At 40.0% G+C, this 13,352-nt stretch overlaps 1 protein-coding gene across 6 annotated transcripts in view; it reads right to left on the bottom strand.

Annotated features, from left to right (window-relative positions):
* Positions 1–13,352, bottom strand: part of CACNB4 (calcium voltage-gated channel auxiliary subunit beta 4) — a 110,022-nt gene that overhangs the window by 17,853 nt on the left and 78,817 nt on the right. For 5 of the 6 annotated variants that reach the window (XR_011324252.1, XR_011324253.1, XM_069780643.1 and 2 more), the window contains 7 exons: positions 11,700–11,830; positions 9,226–9,302; positions 8,831–8,850; positions 8,636–8,716; positions 6,429–6,487; positions 2,285–2,394; positions 508–659 (listed from right to left, as the gene is read on the bottom strand). Coding sequence is in view for 4 of the 6 variants with exons in the window: in XM_069780643.1 (XP_069636744.1) it covers positions 508–659; positions 2,285–2,394; positions 6,429–6,487; positions 8,636–8,716; positions 8,831–8,850; positions 9,226–9,302; positions 11,700–11,830 (630 nt within the window). In the remaining 2 variants the exon portion in view is untranslated. Of the gene's footprint in view, positions 1–507; positions 660–2,284; positions 2,395–6,428; positions 6,488–8,635; positions 8,717–8,830; positions 8,851–9,225; positions 9,303–11,699; positions 11,831–13,352 lie in introns of those variants that run through there. The other variant, XM_069780647.1, reaches the window with a different exon arrangement.

The following is a 13,352-nucleotide window of genomic DNA, read 5'->3' as shown; positions in this document are numbered from 1 at the left end:
TGGCCACACTGGTCCAGACCCAGCTGTGGACAGTGTATGATCATGTCCCAGGTGGAAGCCACAGATAAAAGCAGACAAGCGTTGTTTGAGATCAACAGACAACCATCATTAACTGCCTGGGAAGTGGGCAAAGGGCTGGGTGTCTTCTCTGAAGCTCAGCCTAAGGTTAGGGCTTGCAGAGACAATCCACAACTGCAGCTGTGTTGGGGTAGGGGGGCTGGAAAGGGACTGCCAAGAGGAACTGAGAGCTATGGAAAGAATTTGCTCCTCAGGAATTTTTTTGTCTTGAATTGGTGGGTGCCTCGTCTAAAGCTCAGGTTAAGGTTTAGGGCAGAAAAAACAAATTGCATAAGACATTCCCTTGTCAAGCCCTTGATCTAAAAACTTCAATTTTTTTCTCTTCATCTCACTCCTAATTTCTTCAGGTGCAGATACCACACTGCTCACTCCCATACTGCCCTCCAGGTCCCTCTCAAATGCACGTATTTTAAGGGTGAGATATGTTACCTTTGGAGAAGACACTTTAACATGGACAATAATTGGTGCTAAAGATGTCTTGATAAGTTGTGCAGGGTGATTGATAGTGTCTGCATCTAGGACAACCAGTTGTAAGGACCTTGCCAGCTCAAAGATTCTTTCAATTTCACTCTGTACTTCAGCTAGTAAAGGAAAACAAAACAGGTGAAAGCCATTCACCCCCAAAATTACTTAAGACAAAAATATCATCACCCATTTATTTTCACAGACTGTATACATTCAGTATATGAACTCCATATGTGAATTAACGTAATTTCCATAAAATAACCTACTACTCAAGGCAGTTTTTAAAATAAATATTACCTTTGAGACAATTCTGTTGCCTGAAAATATATACATACTATGGTCCTTTATACTATCAGTGTACTTAAACATTGGGTACAATTAAATGCATGTTTCTATTAACACAAAATAGACTTAAGCATATTTTCCAAATCTGCTACACAGCTTACGAGTCATAAGATTTTTTTATTTTAGACAGCAAGTGATGTATGGATATTTCTTAAAACTTCTTTTGTTCTCAGATTGTAATTCTGATTTAACTTAAACAAGAGCCTGTATGAAAAGCAGAACTGTGAGCTCCTAATTCTATAATCACAAAAAATTGTTTATGTTAAATAATTGACAGCGTATTATTTAAAAAGGCACTAACGGCAATGTTCACACTAAAGCACTTATGTCTGAAGAAAAAGGAGATTTCTGTCCATGTAAATTACATTTCTGATATTCATTGTTCTGACCCTTCTTAATCATTCACATGCATGTGACAGATTTTAAATCAATAAACTCAGCACAAATTGAAGCCTCTAAGTTACACCACCAAAGTACAAAAGAGCTGTATGTCAGCAACTCACATGCATTTAATTTGCCTAAGAGCTGCTCCACAGAGCAACACATGTTCACAGGCACAGGAAGATTTAGTAGTCACCTTTGCAGCACTTAATTTTGGCGTGCCTACTCCTGTACTAGAATGCCAACTAGAAGTGAAGCGTCCTACGACCTACACCTCTAGTTCAAACAATCACTCAAGACGTCAGTGAATTGGGTTTAAGAGCCTTTTCTTCCTGAGAAGATTGAAAACCAACTCCTCCTACCACCTACGACGGTGTTGCAGAGACCAGGTTATTGGTCTGCATATACTACACACAAATGTCCACCCTTGTGAAAGATATAAAAATTCATCAGGCCAGTGTAACCCAGCAGTCATGGTGCTGTGAGGAGAAGGTAGGAATACCCAGAGTCTCATGGCTAGACAGCAAAATTAAGCTGTAGCTATTCAACATTAAATACAAAACCAGTCCCAGGGTCAGGAACAACACGTCTCCTTCTTGGCTGGACAAGGTTAAAGTTCTTTGGCACTTTGTGATACGGAATTAAAAGCACAGGGCTGAGAAGAGGGAGCTGTGAGGCCAACTCACCTTGGGAGGAAACTGCACTGAACCCATATTCTGACTGCAGGCCCCTAACGCATCTTTTGCAAATAGCAGCTTTTGCAAATAATACTGCTTGCGCTCTAGCCCAGGTAATTGCTTAACGTGAGGCTAACACAGTACGTTGTGCTCTCTTGCCCTTCCTCAGTCAGGAAAAATTTGTCTCCCATTTGAATATGTGAAATTCATAATTATACATTAAAATGCTGTAGACACATTTAAAATTGCAGAACTGATGACATCTTGAAGGCTGAAATCCTGTCACTTTCCTCCAGTATGTAACCATGTTCAGAACTACATCTGTGTCAATGTCTTACCTAAACTGGATCTTGTATTTGACCGCTCAATTATTGCCCTCTTGCTTGGATTATTTAGAACAGACCTCTTAGCAAGAGAAATGTCAGCTGTCACTCTAGTTATTGATATCCTAAGAGTAAGAACACAGGACAGAACAAAAACACAGTAGTCAAATTTTCAGTGCACTGCACATGATTTACAGCTACATTCCATTCCAAAGTGCAAAGGCAATAAAATACCACTCAGACATGTTTTATAGCTGAGTTATGTCATCATTAAAGAACAACTGAAGAGAAATGCTGCATAACTGTAAAGTATTTTCTATTCCCTACACTATCGTAGACTCTGGCATATAGTTTCTGCTGTTCTACTTAATGCATTAGTTAACTTTTCTCCTCCCCAACTCACCCATCTCCTACACGAATTTACACAGTACCATAAATACTACAAGTTATGTGAGTCTTAGGGCATACAGAACAACAGAGTCATAACAGTAACAGCACTTCTCTTCCCAGTTAAACCATTGATTAAACCTGACACTGCTGAGAGGTAAGGAAAGGCGACGTCTGGACATCCGAGCAGACCATGTCACTCGTGTCTGAGTGCCTGTGAGTCACTGAACAGAGCCTCTTGCTTTGGGAGACTGCTCCTCCAACGTGTACTCTCCTTTTCCAGACAGGGAGCTGTGCAGATGGGCTAAATGATTCGGCTCATGGTTGAACAGGAGAAAAGTTAAGTTGAGCCACAGCTATGTGTACTGCTGGAGTCTCCTCTTTAACTTAAGGTAGGTGATTTTTTACTTGATCTGTCAGCAAGCTGACAAGAGACAAAAGGTTGTAAAACAAAGACCACAGAATCACTTCACTTAAAATCCATTTAGGAGGACTGTGATGAGCCAAAGAGCCATGAATAATGAAAAGAAAGCAAGCTGGAAATGACTAGCAGCTATTCCACAGAATGTAAGATTTATGCAGCTCCAAGTGAAATTATCAGACAGAGGGTTAAAAAGAAGTGCAAGTATTTTTCTATAGAATACATACATAAATTTATTGCCAGAAGACACAGTAGAGACCAAAAGTATAAATTAGTTAAAAAAAAAAAAGGGAGAAATTAATGGATCATGGGTCTAGAGGTGACGATAAAACATGATGGTCCAGATTGCACCTCTGGCTCGGGGAGCTCCTAGATCTCTTACTGCTGGAATCAGAGACGTGTAACAGAGGAAGGACCACAAATGTTCACTTACTGTGCCAGATATAAGAAGCATTTCATTCTTCCTGAGAAAGAAGTAATCCTAAGTATCACTAGTGCTGAAAGATGTTAAGAAAAAACCATGCTTTTGCTATGTTTTATTTACACGGTGTGTAGAGTCAGGCTTGGTCTATGCAACAGTGACTAAACACAATGCATTTAGGAAACGATGCCGTTAGAGCCTCTGCAGGAGCCATTCCCTGAATGCCTTGTGCCAGCCAAGCTTTAGCAGACTCCTTTCAGCAGGCCTGCACAGCACAGCCCTCGGGCCTTTCCTTTAGTTCACTGGCCAGAAGAGGATGTTGCAGTTACAAAAGAAGGAGCTGACAGAAGCCAAGTGAATTAGAGGTAGGGAAGGAGTCCTGCTAGTTCAAGCCTTACTGAAGTCTTTTGAAAAGCACCTCCCTGGACAGTCGTTTTCCTTTCTTGGTAATGTGGACCTGTCACAAAATTGCAGAAGAGATAGAAGGAAAAGGAAAAGGAGAAGAAAGGAAAAGGGAAAAAAGAATAAAGAAAACAAAAGGCGAGAGGAAGAGAAAGACTGCAAAGCCATCAAAGTTGGCAGGAGGACCAAGAAGCAGCTGAGGTGCCTGAAAAGGAATTTAATTCATTTTTCTAAAGATACTCAGAGCTAAAGTCAATTGTATCAGCTTGCTTGTGGCATTTAACTTTTTCAATGCTGGAATTTCACACTTCTACCTGATCTAGTTGCCAATATTGCTAACAGCAATAGGATTTCCAAAAAAATACCTCACTTCGGGCAGGATCTCTCCCTTTAGCCCTCTGTGCAGACCAAGGGCATGGTGGGGATAAAAACAGAACAGCAAGACAAGGAGCAGTCCTGCCTCCTATCATTAATTAAGCAGCCTAAACGGGTGTGTCTAAGTGCGCTTTACATTTTCTTCTCTGTATTTAGGCACTGCTGATCTTCGTGGATCAGGCCTCCGCTGAGTACGTTCTCATATAGGGTATAAAAATATACCTCATAAAGAATATATTCATAGCAATCACGTCGTGGCAACTGGAGATGACTTATCACTTCCAGTTGCCATGGTTTCCTACCGAAAACAATAACTCTCAGTTACCACTGGCATATCCAAAGCTGACAGACATATGCCAACAGCTGGAAGAAAACATACGCTGCGGTTCCATACCTACACCTAACGCAAACAGGCACCAGAGCTCATGCGCTGAGCTGCAGTGGAAGCAGAGCAGTCACACCGCTCAGGAGTGGGGAGAGGACGCACTGACAGGACGCCTGAACAGCTCAGAAAAATGACAAATTTAACTGCAGGCTGCCACGTACAGCGCTTCATCTGTCAGGTTTTAAATCAATCACTATGTTTGTAGGATCTGCTAAAATCACTTGAGCTGGGCAATTAAAAATAGGGGAGGAGATGAGCTATTTTGCACAGAAGTTGATCATTAAACATTCTGTCTAAGCTGTTTATGGGTTAGCTCAGCACTGCCATCTCCTCACTGCACCCCAAAAGGTACCTTGACCAAAAATCCTACTCCACCTCTTCTAAACAACACACACTAGTATTTTCACTGTCCTATTGCCAATGTTTTAGGTATTTTCAAACCTGACAGTGTCATATACTAGCTAGCACAGCATAAGCTCCTGTTATCAGTTAGAATGTACTGAACAAACTAGGATGAAGGAAGGGCAGAACATCCCGAAGATGCAGCAGACACCTACGACTACTGATGAGCTCCAATGGAAAGGAAGAGATGCCATGGACCAAGCCTACATTCCTGGCAAAAAAATCCAAATTATCGCTCTCACAGCTCATCAGGAAATATTCTCCATGTTCCAGCTGAACAAGATGAACGCTCCTTACAATTTTTGAAGTTCTGACACACTTCTTTCTGTATTTTAGTTCTCAGCATTTCCTTCTTCAAACTACTTTTTTAAGTGGTTTTGACTACCAAGAATACTTGAGTTCACTTTTTCTTAGGTGTTGATCTGAAGCACTGTTACTGCACCCTGTTGAAATCTGCTGTTTCTCATACTTATTTCAGGGCTAGGGTGTAATTAGTTTTATTTAGAGAACATCCTGCTGTACAGGAGCCTGGAACTTCACAACAGGTGCTGGAATGAACCTAGCTCAAATAGAGCAACTTCAAAATAAAATCAAGAGGCACTTACATTTGGTGTCTGCACACTTTAGCGGCTGGCTGAGCTGGTCCAGCAGTACACAGTTGTATCCAATGGTTAAGAAATTTTCATACGCCCAAATGATTGTGAATAAAACTGTACTTTTACATGCAATCGAGTCATGCTTTCTCAACTGTTCCACCCACAAAAGGAGCTGGACAGCTCTTTGAAAAAGAAAGCAATCCACTCAGTTCAATCCACCCAACATGCAGTCAGCTCACGCTGCAGAGCAGCAGCTTGGGAGCTCCGGAGAAAAGAGGGCCAGCGGTGAGCCAGGAGCGCGGCTCTGCCAAAAGGGCTGTTCGCTGGGTGGCATCGTTCCCTCTGACTCCCGGCTGAACAAGGGGCACAGCCTGCTTCCCAGGGAGACATTAAAAACCTAAGCCTGGTAATGCCATCTTTAAAGACATTCTGGCACTTTTCATGTGCCCCAGTCACCTTTCATCTAGACATCTCCTGTAACTTCAGGCTGGTAAGATATTGAAGCAGAATTATTCTATTAAATTAAAAGAAATCCTACTACAGACATAGCAGGTATGAAGATACATGCACTTCTGGTAATACATTAGCTGTGTTCCACCCCACAGCTGGCTGCATTTCGATGTTGTTACAAAGCCCGTAAATCAGTTTTGAACATGCATCAATCTTCTTGCATTAAAAAAAAACCAAACCAAAAACCAAACAAAACCCACCACACTAAAATGTTAGTAACACATGGGGAAAACAAGTGTGAAAAGGACAGTATTTCTCACCTCCCATCAAACCTGTGCTTCAGGAAGTCAAAGAGAGCTTTCTGCATCATGTCTGTCACCTTTGCAGAGGTGAAGAAGATTTAACAGGGAGGATTGACAGGAAGAAAGAGAAGTCAAAAGTAAGAAAAGAGGTAAGTAGAAGGATACTGCCAACAATCAATACCTTTTATAGGTAGCAATCATTTAATTTTCATGCTCTTGGCAGCACGCTTTGTAATAAATACTTGCAAGTTTTCTGACTCATTCTCCAAAATGCGGAACGGAGGATGTGAGAGCTGTCACTCTTTCTGCTCTTGTCTTGACTTACACTGAGGCATTAGAGCATACCTCACCACCTTCCATAGCAATACCATTCCCAACAGGCTTCAGAACATGTCAGAAGCGTATGGGACTATTCGGGTTGAACAGATCATTTGTTTTTTCCTACAGTAACATTATTAGAACTGGCTTCAAATTTCAGATACAAGATTTAATGTGTTGGATGACTGTTCGAACAGAAGAGAACAACTATTCTCAGAGAGGCCTACAAGCAGAAAAAATGAAGGTTTTCATTCCTGTACAAGGGAAAGCATCCGAGAGAAGCTCAGCCTCAACAGCTGTCATCTACTTTATTGAGTGAGCTCCTTGTCCTTTCCAGGACAGCTCAGGCTGACACCTATTATCTGCCAGTCTAGACAGGAACTTAAATCAAAGCTCCCAGGCCTCTGGCAGTTTATTTCTCCTAGGTTGTCTTTCAAAATGGTTCTTAGAGAATTTAGTCAGGAAAACAAATAGTCAAAAGAATTTTCCCAGGTAGGTTGCAAAGTAATATCAATGTGCTTCTGTTATGTAGACCACTATTTGTAACTGAAATTAATATTGTAACTGTGTTACCATTTATACACCTTTATATGTTCAAGATGTCATGTTTAGTATTATTTTCTTAAACAAAGGCGTAGTTGTAGAGGTATGTAGTAACAAAAAGCCTCTATCCCCTCCGAACATGTGAGTCCCTAGGCAAATTAAGCTGTGGTGCAGCATCATGAAAGTCAATGGATGAAATTTACTCCTGTCAAGAAACATCACCATAAAATTAAAAGGCAGAGAGTAGAACATGAAGTACCTAATTCCTGCTTTGCTAAACTACACGTTCAATCATTCTTACAAAAAAAACAATGCAAGAACACTGCATTATGCTAATAATGGTACCATGTTGTAATCTTCCAAAAAGACCATTCCAATATGTTTAATATCCTATAAAGCACTAACAACATTAATTAAGCTAAATGAAGTGTATCTTTGATTTTATGTTCATGTTCCTTTAGTTCCTAATTCAGCAAAACACTTAACAGATGGTTAAGTTCACCAAAATGCCCTGCTAAAAGCCTATGCTTGTTTAGCACGCTTTAAATGCTCATTTGAATCTGCAGCAGACTTGAAAAATGCATGTCCTGTTTACCTGTGCACGTTATCATACCTACTTCCACGTTGAACACAGGCACATAATTTAGAAGGGTTAAAGGTTTCTTTACATATATATTTCAATGTACTAATAATCTTAAAAAAAATAAACATCAAGAAAACACACTGAAATAATAATCATCAATTCCCATATTCAGTTTGAGGAGCTGGAGAACAAAACTGAATACGCTGCAATACTCCAGCTACTTCATTTGCCAACACTAAGTTTCATAGGAAGATTTAAAGTTTTTATAAGTGAAAAAAGGAGAACAGTGGGGAAGCCTCTTCAAAATTTTTGCTAATTAAGTTCAAAGCATGTGCTAGTTTGACTAAAAGTTTACATGTATACAAAAGTCTAGCTAGTTAATTTGACTGCTCCAACTTTTTCTTGTGGTGGACACAATTCTCTTTTTCTTACTTCATTTAATCAAGAATAACTGTACTGAAAATAATGGATGTGCACTGTGTTTAAAGCAATAAAACTGCAAAGAGAGCATCGGTACTTATGCTACCTACCCTTCAGCTGAGACATCACAAGTAACAGACACTGTTGCCAAGGCAGAAAAAAATTCAGCTGGTACCTTGCCCTAACAGTGCAAAGTGCTAACTATGTTCTTAGTTCTTGTATAACATTTTTGACAATTACTTAAGCCAAGATCACTTTAAATTATCATAAAACAGTTGGACTGGACCACACACACTGAATGTACTAAGGAAGATTATAGGTAAGAAAATACTAACTAATTGCAAATACCTGGAATACATACCTCATAGCCTTTCAGTGATGGACCCACTAAGACAACAGGTCTCATTGATGGTACTACATCATATGGGGGAACATGTTCTGTCTAGAAGAAGAAAACAACCCTTCAGATCATTAATCGAAGAAGATCCATATGAAAATCCTGGGAATTATGTATTAGAACTAAATAAAATAAAATGGAAACAAAAATAATACTTACCACTTTTTGTTTCTGTTTTGCTAAAAGACCAAATGAGAACTTGGTTAAAAAACACACACTGTGTATAACAACCATAACACTTGCAAACAAAAATCCCTTTGTCAATGCGCTTTCAATTTCTCTCAGTTCACCTCCCTTTTGGCCAGCCCTGTTCAAATTGGTCATTCATTCGTTTCTGGGGCAGCTGCCACTTTTCCCAAGATTTTTTCCCAGTCCCTTAGCAACTACTGCATGTCTAGAAATAGATGTCTTTCTCCACCTCCGCACGCAAGCACTTTTCTGTAAAATGTCTTAATAAGTCAGCAAAGGGGGGAAACCCGCACTTTTCATGTACAGTTTTTAAAATAGAAGTATTAGATATAGCAAGAGTTTCCTTAAATAAAATTCTGTCTTACCCGTGGAAGTAGGTGTGGCTCGAAATGTGCCAGAAACCATTTCTCCAAGACTTGAAGAAGAATTTCCACTCGATTTCCTATGGTATCAGAAAGAGCCCCATTAATGCCAAGCACCCAGAGATGCAAATGCGTGAGGTTTCAGATAGCGGCTATGAGAAATTGCCCCATGAGAAATCACACGGTAAAGAAGAGTCTTCACCCACATTCGTGCTGCAGGAAAGCTTCCTCTGAAGCAAGAGGTGAAGAGTACCAGGCTGGGACGTGGGGAAACCAAAGCGTCTGTAATTAAGTAGACCTCCACATCTGGAAGAGGTGCATATAGGCTATGAGGGGAGAGCAGGTTCCACTACAGCCTGAGCAAAGCTTTTCTGTGATCTGCCTGTAGGCTGGGAAATGCAACAGCTCTAGTCATAGACATCAGCTAAACTCAGCGCATAGCCCAGCTCCGCACGAGATCCCCCACCCAGCACTCCTCCGTCTTGCTGGGTCTCTCTACCAGCATGCATGACTAGCCAGACACATCTCTCAGGAGGTTTGGGATCTTAACTCTTGCTTTAAAGAGCCTTCGCTGTGTAGCAGCAGTGTTTTAAGTAGCTCCTTTTCCCATTCGCTGTACCTCCCTGCTTCCAGCTAGGCAGTTCTGCCCGTGCCCTGCCCTCCTCTCCCTGTGTGATGCACCCAGTACAACTGCTTGCGCAGCAAACACCCAGCAGACTGGAAGAGGAAACTGGTTTGGGGAGGGGGAAGATGTTCAGGTGAATCAGCTCTCTAATTCAGCTCATTGCACAAGCAGCTGAGGTGGAGATGGGAGGAGGGAAGGAAAGCTCAGGGCAGAAAGGACTATTTAAGCAACCTGATTGCCGCAGGGGACATACATCTTTAACACAGTATTTAGTATTTTCGTTACATACAGACTAACCAGCAAGAGGATACTAGTCCCAATCAGTACTTTGTCCTTGCTTTCTTGCCATATGCTCTCCAGAGCAGGGATTGTTTACTCCTGGACTTGGCAAATCCTTTGCGAACATGTACTACACTCTAGAAACCCTCTTTCATAGATGACTTTTCACTGCCTTACTCTGACAAAACTAGAATTCTTCTTCATCACATAGAGCCTTAGTATCACAGCTAGTCACAGCTTTTAAAGAAATCTTAAGGTACAGATACTATATGACTACATCTAACAAGGGTGCTCAAAAATAAACTATTTTATCATTATACATTACTTGCAATTTTATCATACAAATCCAGGAGTGTTAGTGCAGACCACTTAAAATCTTACTAAAGATCCTTTACAGTATTTCCCCTGTCTCTTTCATACTTGATTTTATTCCTAATATTCTCCATAGGTGACATTAGACAAAATCTTTGCAAGCATTGGTGATTTGGTGCAGTCATGTCCATTCATAGAAGCAGAGAATTTTTCTAATATGCTGTATCTGAAACAGTATCCTAAATACACTGTTAGCATCCATCTCTCTGAATTAGATGATCTTCTTTCTGTACATTTCAGATACACTAGCTTCCTCTGAACCTATTTAAAACATTATAAAAGCAATTTGGAAAAAGCACAATTGATGCTGTTCAATCATTCTAAAAACATTTCCCCAGATGGTTTATACTTGAAATTATTCCTGACCTTGATTAAGTATATTAGTATGCCAAATCCCTAACAGTACTATACAGGCTAAATTATGCTCCTCTTACTGCTATCTATTAGGTCCAGATTCAATTGGCTCACATCTCTTTACTCTGCAGTACTAAAGGTTTTGTTCTCCTTGTTATCTGTATGAACATTTAAATTTTGTTTTCAATTAGTGGGAATAATATGCTAGTAGTAATTTCTTTAAAAAGAGGGAAAAGTATTTTGTGTATTCAGCCAATAGAAGAATGACTTCAGTGACTGAACTGAGATTATGAGAAACCGGTTTTACTTCCTAGACCTGTGACCAAGTTTATACTTTCCCAGAGACTTGCAATCTCTGGCTCTAGCAGTGTGGAGACACTAAATGGTCAGGCTGGAAGATGAAGAATTAAGGAAGCTGAATGACATAGCTCATCTCTAAAGTTTGGAAAGTCTGGTTTTGGCCAAAATGAAGAGAAAGAAAAAAAAAGAAAGAAAAACCCCACAACCTTGAGAACATAACAGTTGGGAAAAAAATCTGGCAGGCTTTGAGCACCAAGCTGACTTTAACCCATGGGGACTTAAAACTCTCTAGCCCTTCAGAAATTTCTGTCATTACCACTCATACCGTATTACTGATTTTTCCTAAAATCAATACACATTTTTTTCTTGTTTATTATCGTCAATATCTAACATGTCTATTCTCTGCAAATATGTATTTTCATTTGGAATCCCAAATCAAACACTCCTCCAAATGCACTGCAATAAAAAAGAATCAAGTGACCTTTGAAAATATTGTCCGGTGTCAGAAATGATTTTAAATTATTTTAAAAGGTTACAGCATTCTTACCCTCCATGGAAACGTCCTCTCTTCTGCTCCTGTTGAATGCGGATATTCTCCAGTCTAAGCGGGCTTGGAATAAAGCCAATCTCGCAGCCCTCCTTAACCAGCCTTCCTATCCACCAGTCATTATTATATTTCTGGAACATAGAAAGGTTACTGGCTTCGGTTCAAAATGCTCCATGTCCAAAACTCCCTTATTTTGTTACCCACAATCCTTAACTCCATACTGGTCAATGAAACCAGACTCACACTGACATCTGAATGCTGGACAATCTGTACGAATTTAAGTTAAGTTATAAGGTGCTAGGCAGTATTCGGAAGGTTGATGTCTTCTCTGCAGCTGGACAACAGTGGAAAGCAGTGTTACCTATGGCAGTACTGGCTTATCTCTTAACTGCCCCAACACATCCTGCTGTGACTTTTCCTTTGACGTCACCAACTAAGGTGCTGAGTGTGATGGTGGTTTAATGAGAAGAACCAATTTCTGGTGAACCAAGGCCACCAAACTACCTCACAGCAGCCATATAAAGCAGTCAAACATAAAAATAACACCTTTAGATTACCATCAAAACCATTGTTATTGGTTCCTTGTAAAATTTAATGGTCCACACCAAAGACCGCCACAGCCACTTTTCCTTCCTCCTTTCCAGGTGCTTTTACGGATGTTATTAACATGTTATCCCTTTGCAAAAACCTTGTGTGGTGGAAAAGCTCTACAAACACCATTCTAGAAACCAAAGTAAAGAAAGACCAACCTATCCAAGACAACACAGAAAACTTACCAGCTCCAGCAACGAACCAAACTCGTACCTGGTTAATGCTATGGTGGAGCTCTAACCAAAGTTGTGACACCTCTCTACAAATGAGGCTTTTATAGTGCCCCTGCCTAGAAAGAGCTAAACTCTTTGGAGGCATACACTTTTAAATTTACGACAGTTGAAGAAAAATTCAGCCTTAGGAAGAAATTTTAATATATACCTGAAAGTATAAAATTTAATTTTATCATTAACCCTTAGTAACATATGTTTTTCTGTATTACTGAAAGTCTGGCCTAACTTTAACGATTGAAAGATGAAAAGCAGTATCATAGTGGATGTCACGGTGGAAAAGGATTTGTTGTAGCTGGCTGCCAGCAGCACTTTTGAAGAAAAATATCTGAAAACCTTATACTGTGCTATGGTTCATTAGGCACCTCAGTGCTCAAAACAAACATTACTTTTCACAACCGACTTTCAAGTCATTAAGACCAGCATGAGTATACCCATTTTGTTTGCATGCCTTGAGGAAAAAGTTATCAGAGAAGTCTCGTCTTAAAAATTATCAGTTCTTTTGGCCCCACATTCTCAAGCACTTAAGTTCTTGCAGAAACACATAAATACCATGTCCTAGTTGTTAAAGGTACAACAGTGCCTAACTGAAGTCTCTGAAACATATAGAGCCTCAACATCTTTGAAAAATAAACTAGCCTTTTTATTAAACCATACACACACACACCCCCACAGAGATACACAGCTAAGGAAATACAATCCTTACACCCTCATCTTGAAAACCTGTCCTCTTTATATAGCTGTTATTTATGCAAGAGGTTCCATTACTTTATCATTTCAACTTTTAAACTATTTATTCTTCGTGCTGTTATGACCCTGATTCAGACAATGT

This window comes from Haliaeetus albicilla, chromosome 4 (genome assembly GCF_947461875.1).
Source record: "Haliaeetus albicilla chromosome 4, bHalAlb1.1, whole genome shotgun sequence".
In the NCBI taxonomy this organism is placed as follows: domain Eukaryota; kingdom Metazoa; phylum Chordata; class Aves; order Accipitriformes; family Accipitridae; genus Haliaeetus; species Haliaeetus albicilla.
Note: the sequence above shows the minus strand (reverse complement) of the source record. Positions and strands in the feature narration are given on the sequence as shown.